Source organism: Hemitrygon akajei, chromosome 4 (assembly GCF_048418815.1).
Source record: "Hemitrygon akajei chromosome 4, sHemAka1.3, whole genome shotgun sequence".
In the NCBI taxonomy this organism is placed as follows: domain Eukaryota; kingdom Metazoa; phylum Chordata; class Chondrichthyes; order Myliobatiformes; family Dasyatidae; genus Hemitrygon; species Hemitrygon akajei.
This window is the reverse complement of record NC_133127.1, coordinates 152,493,505-152,507,585: the sequence shown is the minus strand read 5'-3', so window position 1 is coordinate 152,507,585 and position 14,081 is coordinate 152,493,505. Positions and strand designations below refer to the sequence as shown.

The window sequence follows — 14,081 nt, the reverse complement described above, 5'->3', positions numbered from 1 at the left end:
GCGATCTTCTGGGGATGTGTAATTAAATTTTGCACCCTGTAATTAATCTTCTATCCAGAAATTTTATAAGAAATGAGCAAATCTACTATCATATTTGTTGCATTGTATCAGGGGATTATTTTATTTTCAAGTAAAGCATAATTTGCTTCAAAGAGTAATAGCTTTATTCCACCGATTTCCAATAATTGAACACAGTTCTAAAAATAACAGAAATGTGCTCAATATGTTTTTTGTATGACCTGATGCAGTTGCTGCATTTCATGGAGCACTGAAAGAATTGGCGTTGTATCCCACTGTTACCTCCCTTCCTCTTTCTGGTGTGAGAGCTATTTTTTTCAGCTTTTTCTACAGCCATTCTTCTTGTCAAGACCAGTCCCATTGGAAAATGTTGGGATCTTCAGCACTTTGTCATATCTTATTTTTCTTTTAAGAACTGAATAAAATGATACTTGATCCATGTAGACACTAATATAACCACCCCACTGAACAAAGTACTTCACTCCTATTATAATCAGACTACTTTGACTAGTCATGGATAGTTAATATAAAACATCACCAGGTATGCTCTTGATTTAAAAAAAAAAATCTTTTCTGAGTATGCCTTGATTTTATCCAAAACATGATAAGTGAGACAGGCATTTATTTATACATAGGAGCAGCTACATCTTGAACTAAATTATATTTGACTAACCAAACTATTTTCTTCATTTAGCTTAATTATGTGAATTCAGACATTTCCTCTCCTCCCCAGGTATATTTGTGCCTTCCTAATTACCAATCAATGACAGATGGTCACTGCCTAATAGTACCTCTCCAGCATCATACTGCAGGTAACCTGTTGGATGAAGATATCTGGGAGGAAGTGCAGGTAAGATTACGGTATTTTTTGTATCTTGTTAAAATGTTGCTGTTTGTTTTAATTAATCAAACTTCAAACCTGTCAGAAACTGAATTTGTACAACCAGATAACTAGAAAGTGTTACGTATTAAAAGATTTACAAAAATGAATGGAAATTAAAAATGCTATCGACGTAGAGCAAATGGCACTATCCTTGACTGATCTCTAAATAAAAGGCTGAAATGAACATTTTGACTAACGTTAAATTGAAAGTATGTTCACAAATTTGAAATAGAGGTTTTTCTGTTTCATGGATGTCTGCGAAGAGTAAGAATTTCAGGTTGTAAACTGTAGACATTCTCTAATATTAAATTGAATCATTGAACCCTGTGTTAACAGGGTGATTATGCTCCTAGAAAATTGCTTATATTGTGTATTTTTCTGTACTGCAATGCCATGTTATTTGTCCATGCATCAAGAAATGCTCATTGGAAAAAAATGTTCTATTTGATTTTTTTCCCACAAATTCCATAAGGATGAATTTTATTTCATACCTCAAATTTCTGTGAACCAAATAGCCATTGTGGAGCAGTCGTTAGATGATTTAGAAATATAGTAAACTCTTGTTTGTCTGATATTTATGAAAATGGAAATGTCATGCAACCAGCAACAATTGCTAAGAATATTAAGCAATTACATGAAATATTTTCTATTTGGCACGTTGACTTCCTTTCTGAATTCATTCATGCTCTCATTGGCCGGCAGCACAGCAGTACACCTTCCAACCCTCGCTTGTATTTATATGTGATAACTGTTTCCAGTTGTATTTCATAAATGGTAAATTACTTCTCCCAGCTATCCACATGTTGAATATTAATACTCCCAATGTGATGCAGAGACATGTAATGTCAAAACAGAAAATAGAAATGTAAAAGGCTGAAAAAGATGAAAATATGTTTGTATCAAAGAATTCAATGTTGCTTCTCAGTCATATCTGATAATAAAAGCAAAAATGCAAAATGAACTTAGTGATAAAATGGACGAATAGTGCCAAGCAAAGCGCATGGCAATATGTAATAGAGCAGTTTACTTAAAGGTTTATTTGTAAAATATTAGTGTATGATGTACAGTAATAGCGCTTTTTTTTGCAGAAATTGCTTGCAGCTAATTCCCCCACTTCCATAGATGCCAGATGACTGTAGTGTTTCATTGTTAGTCATGGGATTAATTTCTATCTTTTTAACAGCTCTTCCGAAAAACCTTGGTGAAAATGTTAGAAGACAAAGGTCTTGACTGTGTCTTTTTTGAGACAAATATGAGTTTGAAGAAACGATTTCATATGGTATATGAATGTATTCCACTGCCAAAAGAACTTGGAGATATGGCTCCTATTTACTTTAAGGTAAATTCTAAATACATACAGAAATAATAGAAGCATTTTTAAGTAGTTAATTTCTAATGCAGTACTGATCCTGAAAGCAAGTTGATAATGGATCTTTACGGATGCTTCAGTTGAATATTTTAGTAGTCTGCATAGTAGCCAGCATGTTTTATTCCATAAGACCATAAGTCACAGGAGCTATTTAGCCCATCAAGTCTTCTCTGTCATTTGATCATGCCTGATCCATTTCCCTCTTAATTCCATTCCCCTATTTTCTCTCTGTATTCTTTCACACCTTGACTTATCAAGAATCTCTCAACCTATGCATTAAATACACCTAAATACCTGGCTTCCACAGGTGTCTGTGGCAATGAACTCCACAAATTCATCATCCTCTGGCTAAAGAAATTCCTCATCTTCGTTCTAAACGGTTGACCCTCAATTCTGAAGTTGTTTCCTCTGGTCCTAAACTACCCCACTATTAAATGCTCTATTATGTGTCTTTTCATTTTATGTTGGCTTTGACTTCCATTGTCAGCCATGGTTGTGTCATCCTACCTTTAGAATACTTATTCTTCTTTGGGATGTATCTGTCCTGTGCCTTCCAAATTACTCCCAAAAACATTGCTGCTCTGCCGTCATCCCTGCTAGTGTCCCCTGCCAATCAACTTTGGTCAGCCCCTCTCTCTAATGCCTTGGTAATCCCCTTTACTCCACTGTGATACTGATACAACTGATTTAAGCTTCTCCATCTCAAACTGCAAGACAAATTACAAACATGAGAAACTCTGCTGATGCTGGAAATCTAAGCAACACACAGATTGCTGGAGGAACTCAGACAAATTATATCATATTATGATCACTGGCTCCTAAGGGTTCCTTTTCCTTAAGCTCTCTAATCAAATCCAGTTCATTACACAACACCCAATTCAGAATAGCTGATCCCCTTGTGGGCTCAACTTAGAAGATGCTCTAAAAAGCCATCTCGTAGGCATTCTACAAACACTCCCTGATGGGATCCAAAATCAGCACCAAACTGATTTTCCCAATCTATCTGCATATTGAAATCCCCCATGACTATCATAACATTGCACTTTTGATGAGCATTTTTAAAAAAGTTCCATTTTAACGTTTCTAATAATGATTCAAACTTAAATTTAGGAAATGTCATTTTGAATGTATTTACTACATTATGTTTTTATCAGGCAAAGTCAGATATAAAGTTGAGGTTAAGTTAACAAATTTCACGACACATGCCAGTGATAATAAAACTGATTCTGAGGCTTGCTCCACTCTTCCTGATCTGAACTTTGGCAATGAAAGGCAACAGTAACTCACACTTGAGTGGAGAAGGACTTTACATTTAAGACTTGAGATGCAGAAAGTCTTTGCTGCCTCTTTGAATAGCTATAGGATACATTGCTAATACAATGTGCATCCATTAATTAATGTGCAAGAATCAAGACTAAGAAATGGATTATAAAAGATAAATAGCAAATCACAGCCAAAGTAAAATTTGTAAGACAGTAAACACCATGGTTATCGGCCTGATATGTTAACTCCCCCATAGATCTGATCTTCTGAGTAGGTCTAGCTTTTCCTATTCTTAAAACAGATTTAAATTTAGTTGTAGCTCCTTCATCAGGACTGGAAATTAACCAGTAATAACACTAAATTGAAGAGGCAATGCAATTGTGGTTAGATGACTTCTGACACAGGCAGATATTGGAATGAAGATAAAATCTGATTTTTTTAAGATCTGAGGTCACAAAACAAGCGAAGAATTAATTGTACAGAAGAACATTTAAGACAAAGGTGAGGTCAAGAAAATGTGTAGGGGAGATAGAAAAAAACGGTAATGAAGGAAATATAAACTGAAACAGTAAGTGCTAGAAATGTACATAAATTGTCATTTTGAAAATACAGAGATTATATATTACTTCCTATTTAGAAACCTTACATTCCTCTAACCACCATTATCCTAACACAACTTTCAGAACACGGGAATTGTTTCAATTAAGTGTCAATAGCTGAAACTTGACCCTTCTGAAACAGAGCAACACACACAAAATGCTGTAGGAACTCAGGAGCCCACCCTACTACTTGTAAAAATGCCACCTCCTTCTCTGAATTCCTCTGTTGCCACTGCATCTGCTCTCAGGATGAGGCTTTTCATTCTAGAATGAAGGAAAAGTCCTCCTTTTTCAAAAAAAGGGGCTTCCCTTCCTCCATCATCACCGCTGCCCTCAATCAAATCTCTTCCATTTCACGCACATCTGCTGTTACCCCCATCCACCCACCACACTACCAGGGATAGGGTCCCTCTTGTCCTCACTTACCACCCCATCAGCCTCTGCGTCCAGCCCACAATTCTCTGAAATTTCTGTCACCTCCAACTGGATCCCACCATCAAACACATCTTTCCCTTCCTCCCGCCCCTCGCCCCCCACTTTCTGCTTTCCGCAGGAATTGCTCCCTACATGACTCCCTTGTCCATTCGTCCCTCCCCACTGATCACCCTCCTGGCACTTATCCTTGCAAGTGCTACACTTTACACAACCTCTCTCAGTACCATTCAGGGTCCCAAACAGTCCTTCCAGGTGAGGTGTCACTTCACCTGTGAGTCTGTTGGGGTCATATACTGTGTTCGGTGCTCCCAGTTGGCCTCTTTTATATCGATGAGATTGCTTCGCCGAGCATCTACGCTCGATCCATCCGCCAAAACAAGATGGATTTCCAGTGGCCACCCATTTTAATTCCACTTCCCGTTCCGATATGTCCGTCCATGGCCTTTTCCACTGTTGGGATAAGGCCACACTTAGGTTGGAGGAAAAACAACTTATATTCCGTTTGGGCAGCCTTCAACGTGATGGCATGAACATTTTGATTTCTCAAACTTCAGGCAATGCCTCCCCCCCCCACCCCCTTTTCCCTCTCACATGTTATCTCCTTGCCCGCCCATCGCCTCCCTCTGGTGCTCCTTGCCCCTCTTTTTTCCCTTTCTTCCATGGCCTTGTGTCTCTTTCACCAATCAACTTCCTAGCTCTTTACTTCATCCCTCACCCTCCAAGTTTTACCTATCGCCTGGCGTTTCACACTCCCCTCCCCCCATCTTTCAAATCTACTCCTCAGCTTTTTTTCTCCAGTCCTGCTAAAGTGTTTCAGCCCGAAATATCGACTGTACTTTTTTCCGTAGATGCTGCCTGGCCTGCTGAATTCCTCAGCATTTTGTGTGTGTTGCTCACACACTCCAGCATTCGCAGATTTTCTCTTGTTTGCCTTCTGAAACTGCTTCGCTACCGTGCATTCCCATGCCTTTTGAAAATGCTATTTTAATTACAACTTTTATTTTAAATGGAAAAATGCTTGGCAGTGAACAGCTGAGCTACTTTCTAAGTAAACTTTCAGGAGCAATTAAAACATTGCATCCTGAGATAAGACAGATGACATAAAATATATCGTACTGAAGTTGGGAATTGTTTTGAACCAACATCAACTCTGAATAATCTTCCCAATATTCTGAAGAAGGTGCATGTTGACAATTAATTGCATTTCTCGGATCTATCACATCTTAAGTGCAATGTCCAGATAGCTACATCTGGCCATAGGCAACAAAGTGATGAACATCTTTATGAGCTAAACCCAAGAGTAAGTGTTGATGGGTAAAAATGATCTGCTATATCATATTCTTGTAAAATCTTCATATTATATAACTGAAATATATATTATTACTGACATAATACAATGCATTCCTAAAAAAATATTTATAATATCGACAGAGCTTACAGTTTTAAGTATTTTTATGCTAGCATACTCAAGTGCTACTCCCGGCTCCAAATCAACCATTTCCAATATTCTTAGCATTTGTTTTAGCATTAAGTCAAATGCTAAGAACCAACTGATGATCAGGACTGATGAAGGTTCTCAGCCCGAAACATGGACTGTTTATTCATTTCTGTAGATGTTGCCTGGCCTGCTGAGTACCTCCAGCATTTTATGTGTATTGTTTTGATTTCCAACATCTGCAGATTTTCTCTTGTCAGTGGTCATTTGCTTCCCAACCATATTGTCACTTAGGCACAATTACCAATTAAACCTTAATGTAGAAGAAGAAGTTTTTATAAGTGCAGGCACTAGATTGTATGAGGAAAATGTACTAAATAATCTCATAGAATTGAAGCCCAATGCCTTCAGTTTTGTTTTGTTCCGAAATGTTTTATTTTACATGGAGAACATTTATAAGCATTAACATTTCATTATGGTAATGGTGTTGTAAATAGAGCCAGCAACAGGGAAACATTCGAGTACATTGTTTGACACAATGTTTTCCCTAAATGTAATTATTTTCATTTACTATTTGTGCAATTTATGAAAGAAAGCTATAATGGAGTCCGATGAAGAGTGGGCCATGAACAAGAAGCTAGTTGATCTTTCAACAAGGGATATCCGCAGAGCTGTAAGTAGTTACTACCGTTATCTAGAAATTATGCAATATATATATAAACATATATATGAAATAATTGAATTAAGTTATTTTTGTCTGGGTAAGATACCTAAGATCAAATAAAATAACTGGATATTGCAAAGATCTAAGCAATCATATCTATAGATGACTATGTGTTTCACAGTGCACTAGAGTATTTAAATTTCAAACTGTGTTCCACCAAGAATATTTTTTTCTGATTTTTCTTGCAGTTTTCATTAAATACTTTGAGAGCAACATTTAGCTTCTTTAATAGCCTCCTGATCCAGAAACGGAATTTGTTAAAATAAAAAATCAATTTCACTTAATTATAATATTTTAGAGATTGACAATACATATGAAATTATGTATTTATGGCCCCAAAGTAGTAATTGTGGCTAAACATGCTGATTTAAAAACTCATTAGATTCCCATGCAACTCAAGAATAACCCTAAGCATAAACCTCAATGAAAACATTTCATTATATGTATATCTACTCCACTAAGATTGCTGTTAATATAGTGTAATGCTAATGGACATTTACTATTGGCTCATCATTACAGCTGCAGAATCTGGTTCATTCAAATGCAAGAAAGGAAAAAATATTCACCACCCTTTGCTATGTTATATATCTGTATCATTGTGGTTGATTTAACTAAATCTGTCTTTCATAATGCAACTCTTATTTCTCTTCTGTAGCCTAATGGACTGCAATTTTTTAATGCTTTGCAAAGCACTGTTACGCTGAACCTACTCTATTAATTTGCCTAGTGTTACAATAGTTAAATTATTGGCATTATCTAAATTGTTTATGCTTTTGTGAAATATCAAATATTGGATTAAAATTGTTTCAAATGCATTCAGTGTTTTGGACTACTAATTGCTGTATTTGAATTATAGGATTGTATCACCATTCATAACGAATGCACTTTTTCTAAAAAGCTATCTTCCTTTCATTTTGTGTGCTCAAGCTGGAGCCTTGCATTGAGCGCCTTAAATTGTGTCTGTAACAAATGTACCTATCTTTATATAGTCTTAAAATCTTGATAATCACAGTTTTTTCAAATAGATTTTTTAATTTATCTATGGAAAACATAGTTTGTTGGCATAAAACGATTTCACCAGTCTTTAAGAAGGAAGTATTTACTTTGCTATTTGGTTTTAAAATTGCTGGACCAGAAATCCACTAAACTTAACATTACTAAAACTTATAATTAAACAGAATGTTGTAGTATCTCAAAACTTGAAGCCTGCTGGGAGTTCTACACATAGCTCATGTGAAATGGATGTTATTTATATCTACTTTTACCAAGAGTAATTTCTTTTCATAGTGTTGGTTTATATATAGGAGTCAAAGGCAAGTTGGATATATGGGGATTAAACTAAAATGCAATGTCATATAAACTATTTGCATGTGAATATATACAAGCTGAAATAGCCCAGCAGGGAAGAAGGTGCCAGTTTTTTCATGCACAATTGGAGGAAGATTTTCATTGCACACTCATGCAAGGCTTGCCTTTACAGATATCCCCAGTCCAATACTTGGTGAAGAGGCATCACAGATTAAGGCGGGAATAAAACTACACACCAGAAATGTTGTCTTGCATGATATTTAGAGCTTCATGAACAATTAAAGTAATTGCTTATTTTTGTTGTGATACCCCATACCTCTGACTGCATCTTAAAAAGTAGAATAATTTAACAGCACTATCTAACATAATAAAATATGATGGCATTATATTCCGATATATCAATCTGAGTTCATCTTCATAGTCTCCCACCATGTCACAGGTTTTAACTAGGTGCTATAGTAGTAGGGAGAATAGGAGGTTAAGAATTTTGAATACTCAGTTTTAACTTTACTAAGACTTGAAATCAACGTAACATGATTTGTGTCCTTATATTGATGTACCAGAATGTACAGTATCTTCATAGAAAATCAGTAGTGCAACTTAGTTATATATTTTGGTGAATATTTTGCATTTATCAAACCCACTAGTGAAGTAAATTTGTGTAAAATCATAGGGATGTGAAAAACATAAACAAGTGCTTTTGAACTAGCAACATGCACAAAATGCTGGACAAATTCAGCAGGCCAGGCATCATCTATTGAAAAGAGCTTAGTCGCCATTTTGGGCCGAGACCTTTCATCAGAACTGGAGAAAACAGATGAGGAGTCAGAGTAAGAAAGTGGAGGAAGAGGAGGAGGAAACGCAATGTGATAGGTGAAACTGGGAGGGGGTGGGGTAGAGTAAAGAGCTGGGAAGTTGATTGGTGAAAGAGATACAGGGCTGGAGAAGGGAGAATCTGATAGGAGAGGACAGAAGGCCATGGAAGAAAGAAAAGGGGGAGGAGCACCAGAGTGAGGTGTTGGACAGACAAGCGGATAAGATGAGAGAGGGAAAAGGGACTGGGGAATGGTGAAGGAGAAAGGGGGAGAGGCATTACTGGAAGTTTGAGAAATCGATGTTCATGCCATCAGCTTGCAGTCTACCCAGATGGAATATAAAGTGTTGCTCCTCCAGTCTGAATGTGGCTTCATTGCAGCAGTAGAGGAGGCCGTGGATGGACATCTCGGAATAGGAATGGGAAGTGGAATTAAAATGGGTGGCCACTGGGAGATCCCACTTGTTCTGGCACATGGAATGTAGGTGCTCAGTGACGCTGTTTCCAAATTTATGTCGGGTCTCATCGATACACAGGAGGCCACACTAAGAGCACCAGATACAGTAGATGACCACAACAGGCACACAGGTGAAGTGTCTCCTCATTTGGAAGAACTGTTTGGGACTCTGAATGGTAGTGAAGGAGGAGGTATAGGGGCTGGTCCGCTTGCAAGGATATGTGTCAGGAGGAAGATCAGTGGGGAGGGACGAATGGACAAGGCAGTCATGTGGGGAGCGATCCCTGTGAAAAGCAGAAAGTTGGGGGGGAGGGAAAGATGTGCGTGCTGGGATCCTGTTGGAGATGGCGGAAGTTACGGAGAATTATGTGCTGGACACGGAGGCTGGTGCTGTGATAAGTGAGGACAAGAGGAACCCTATCCTTGGTGGGGTGGTGGGAGGATGGGGTGAGGGCAGATGTGTGCGAAATGGAAGAGATGTGGTTGGGGGCAGTGTTGATAGTGGAGGAAGGAAAGCCCTTTTCTTTGAAGGAGGAGGACATCTCTAGTTCTGGAATGAAAACCCTCATCCTGAGAGTAGATGCGGTAGAGACAGAGGAATTGAGAGAAGGGGATGGCATTTTTATAAGTAACAGGGTGGAAAGAGGTATAATCCAGGGAGCTGTGAGAGTCAGTGAGTTTATAATATACATCAGAAGCTGTCTCTGGAGACACAGACAGAGAGATCGAGAAAGGGGAGGGAGGTGTCAGAAATGAACCAGGTAAATTTGCAGGTTGGAAATTAAAGGCAAAATTGATGAAGTTTGTGAGCTCCACATGGGTTTCCTTGTGCTCCTTCCTCCCTCCCCACCTTCTTATTCTGACTCCTCATCTTTACTTCTCCTGACCTGATGAAGGGTCTCGGCCTGAAACATTGACCGTTTACTCTTCTCCATAGATACTGCCTGCATTTTGTGTGTGTTGTTGCTTGGATTTCTGGCATCTACAGATTTTCTCTTGTTTGTGTTGCTTTTGAACTACACAGTTTAACAGGAGCTTCAATAAGAATTTCTTGTCCACACTTGATTTGATCTGCTAGTGAACAAATACAGAGTCCCTGAGTGTCAACTCCTTCCATTGTTTTCATTTAGATGCAGATTGTTCCACATTGCAGAAACAACAGCATCTAAGAATACTTCTTTTGTTTCAGGTTCCTAAAGGTCTTCCTTATTTTTCTGTGGATTTTGGTCTTCAAGGTGGATTTGCTCATGTCATTGAAAATGAAGACAAGTTTCCTTTTTACTTTGGGAAGGTACCCTAACTTGTATGCTTGTGACATATACTACGGAGTTACTTGATTCTTATTTAAATCATCTCAGAAAGAAATCAATTAGTAAAAACTCATAAAACAGTAAATGTATGGACTCTACTTCATGTACCAACTATTGGATTTGAAATACTTGCTCTGCAAGGTTTAATGATTTAACTATAATGTAAATTCTGGGAGTCTTTATCTTGCTGCACTCTGCTCTCAGTTTTGGGCACTATATCGTTTCTTGTGCTGTTTGCTGTTCATCATGTCTTCTGTAGCTCAGAGGGAAAGGATACAATCTGGAGCCATCCAACTGGTGCTTTATCTAGAACTATCCAAAATAAATCCCATTACCTCATTTTATTTATTTTGTTCTATTTCAAATAATATATAACTTTTCCATAATTCACTGAAGAAATTTCTCCTGACCTCTTCAACTTCTTGGCAATCATTTTGATGTAAATGCCTCCCACCATTGACATCTCAAGGAGAGCCTATCAGTGTACTGAACCTGAATACCAGAACAGCACTTGGGGTTGCAGTTCATTAAATTAATAGAGCCATACAAGTAAAGGCAATGTAACTAAATAAGTGTAGTGGGGAGTATCCATTTTTTAAAAATCTTATTAGAAAACTTTAAATAATATTTATTTTAATATTAAGAGGCAGGGGATTGAGTCAAAATTTGACTTGGAATATTCTTTTTGCCTGCCCAAGGGAAGAGAGGATGGAAATTGATTTGCTTTGTGTGTGGAGCAGTTGGTGAAACGGGAATAACACAGGGAGTAGAAATATTATGTTGTTAGTTTGCAGAAAAATTATTGACATTAACTTATTTGTCCTCTTTTAAAGGAAATTGTTGGTGGCATGTTAGATCTAGAGCCAAGGCGTTGGCGGAAACCTTACAGAGAAAACTTTGACGATCAGAGGAAGAAAGTGCTGCAGTTTTCACAGTGGTGGAAGCCTTATGATTGTACCAAAACCAAAAATAAGGAATAAGGTTGCCTTTTACAAGAAAATGATTAAAAACATTCTATTGGACAGACAATTTCTTTACAGTGTTCTCTAGGTAAACCACCTCTGCTTAGGTAAACTAAAAAAAGTTCAATTTTTTTGCCATAATGAGGCCTCCATCAGGTTAGAGGACAACACCTCCAATTTTGTCTAGGAAGCTTCCATAAGCATCGATTTCTCCAAATTCTAGTAATTGTCCCCCATCCCCCTTCCCTCTTCTCCCCAGCTGTCAGTCAACTCCCCTGGTGTCCCTTCTCCTTCCCTATCTCCCCATGGTCCACTCTCCTCTCCTGTCAGATTCCTTATTCTCCAGCCCTTTACCTCTCCACCTTTCACCCCGCTGCTTCATACATCGTCACCTTCCCCTACCCACCTGGCTTCACATTTGTACCCCCCCCCCCCCCCCCCAACTTCTTATTCTGGCATCCTCCTCCTTCCTTTCCGGTCCTAATGAAGGTGTCAGTGTGAAATGTTGACCGTTTATTCCTCTCATCATGAAGCTTTCAGATGCCAGTACAAGAATTATTCTTGTAGATAAGAAATTATTCTATATTGAAAATAGTTAAATTGGTATTATTTTGCAATGTAAATAGCAAATAAAAGCAGGCTTAATGTACATTTTTAATTTGTCCTCAGCTGTGAGGTTCAAGTTTTATCGTGTTTGTAAAAGCAAATTAAAATTTGATACTGTAAATAGTTGTAAATTTCTGTTTCATCACAATGGGCTTGTGAGTTACATCTTTGAAAGGGAGAAAGTACAATTCAAGGAGTTCAATGTAAAAACAAGTTCAGTTAGGCAGTGAGTTGTGGTTGGGCATCTGTTCAAGGAAGTTAGAGAGGATCCTCAGACCATCTGGATGTGGTATGAATGCATTTTTGTGTTTTTATTAAACTTTCATCATCAGGGAGAAAATTCAAAAATCAGAACTCCTTAAACATTAACTTACCGATTAAGTCAGTGGTAAGGAAGGCAAATTAATTTTAGCATTCATTTCGAGAGGACTAGAGTGTAGGAATAAGCATGTAATGCTGAGGGTTTATAAGGCATTGGTCAAACCACCTTTGGAGTATTGTGAGCACTTTTGGGCCCCTTATCTATGAAAAGATGTGGTGGTATTGGGAGAGGGTCCAGAGGAGATTCAAGAGAATGATTCCAGGAATCAAAGGGTTAACATATGAGGAATGTTCTTTGGCTCTGGGCCTGTACTTACTGGAGTTTACAGGAATGAGGGCAGAATGTCATTGAAACCTTATTGAATATTGAAAGGTCTAGATAGAGTGGATGTGAGGATGTTTCCTGTAGTAAGTGAGTCTAGAATCAGAAGGCACAGCCTCTGAATAGAAGGGTGTACAGCACTGTGCAAAAGTCTTAGGAACATATACAGTATATAGCTACGGTGCTTAAGACTTTTGCACAGTATTGTAATAATTTTTTATACTGCACTGTACAGGTGCTGCAAAAAAAGAAATTTCATGACATGTGAATGTTGATACACCTCATTCTGATATGGGTCTCTATTATGGATTGAGAGTGGAAAGGGGGCAGGGAGAGGGGACTCATGGTTGGGAAAAGGGGAAGGAGGAAGGGAGGGAGCAGGAAACACCAGAGAGACATTCTGTAATGATCAGTAAACCAATTGTTTGGAATCAAATGACCTTGCCTGGTGTCTCAGGGCTGGGTATGTATGCACCCGCACCACCCCCTGCCCAGGCACTCCTTCTCTGCCACCTGTGCCACACCCCTTCCTTGACACCCTCCCCTTAGCATTCCCAACATCCTTTGCTCCTGGCAGATTTGCAAACTCACTCTTCACTCCATGTTGACAAATATAGTACTGTGCAAATATCTTGGACCCTCTCACTATATATATCTGTGCCTAAAACCTTTAGAACAAAGATGAAGAGAAATTTCTTTAGCCAGAGGGTGGTGGAATATGTGGAATTCATTGCTACAGATGACTGTAGAGTCCAAGTCATTGAGTATATTTAAAACAGAGGTTATAGGTTCTTGAATGGCATCAAAGTTTGTGGAGAGAAGACAGAAGAATGGGGTTGAGAGGGATGTTAAATAAGCTATGATGGAATGGCAGAGCATGCTCAATGGGCTGAATGGCCTAATTCTGTTACTATGTCTTACTGTCTAGTTTCCAGTCCAATTATACTGATCCATGTAGCATAAGCCAATAATCAGCAATGTATATTCCTGTTTTTAAAGGCTTATCTATTTCTGTGTATCATTGTTAAATGTCAACAAATGGAATAATTATTGCATATTCTAATACTTAAATTTGGTGTGTTTTCAAAGATTTAAAATTCACAGGATTACAGCACAAAACACTAAATTCACTTATTTTTCTTTTGATACTAGCTCAGTGACAAGAAGCAGAGAATAGTTGTTTTCAGACTGAGAGGTGAGCTGGTGTGCCTCCCAATGTTCAATTTAGGCTCCATAATCTCCTTTCAATTTTTTG

At 38.1% G+C, this 14,081-nt stretch overlaps 1 protein-coding gene across 1 annotated transcript in view; it reads left to right on the top strand.

Moving 5' to 3' along the window:
- The window catches only part of cwf19l2 (CWF19 like cell cycle control factor 2), a 146,773-nt gene extending 134,469 nt beyond the window's left edge, over positions 1-12,304 (top strand). The window contains exons 14-18 of the mRNA XM_073043641.1: positions 752-868; positions 2,085-2,240; positions 6,595-6,675; positions 10,495-10,596; positions 11,449-12,304. Coding sequence (XP_072899742.1) covers positions 752-868; positions 2,085-2,240; positions 6,595-6,675; positions 10,495-10,596; positions 11,449-11,595 — 603 coding nt within the window. The 3' untranslated portion in view covers positions 11,596-12,304. The remainder of the gene's footprint in view (positions 1-751; positions 869-2,084; positions 2,241-6,594; positions 6,676-10,494; positions 10,597-11,448) is intronic.
- Positions 12,305-14,081: the final 1,777 nt, after the last annotated feature.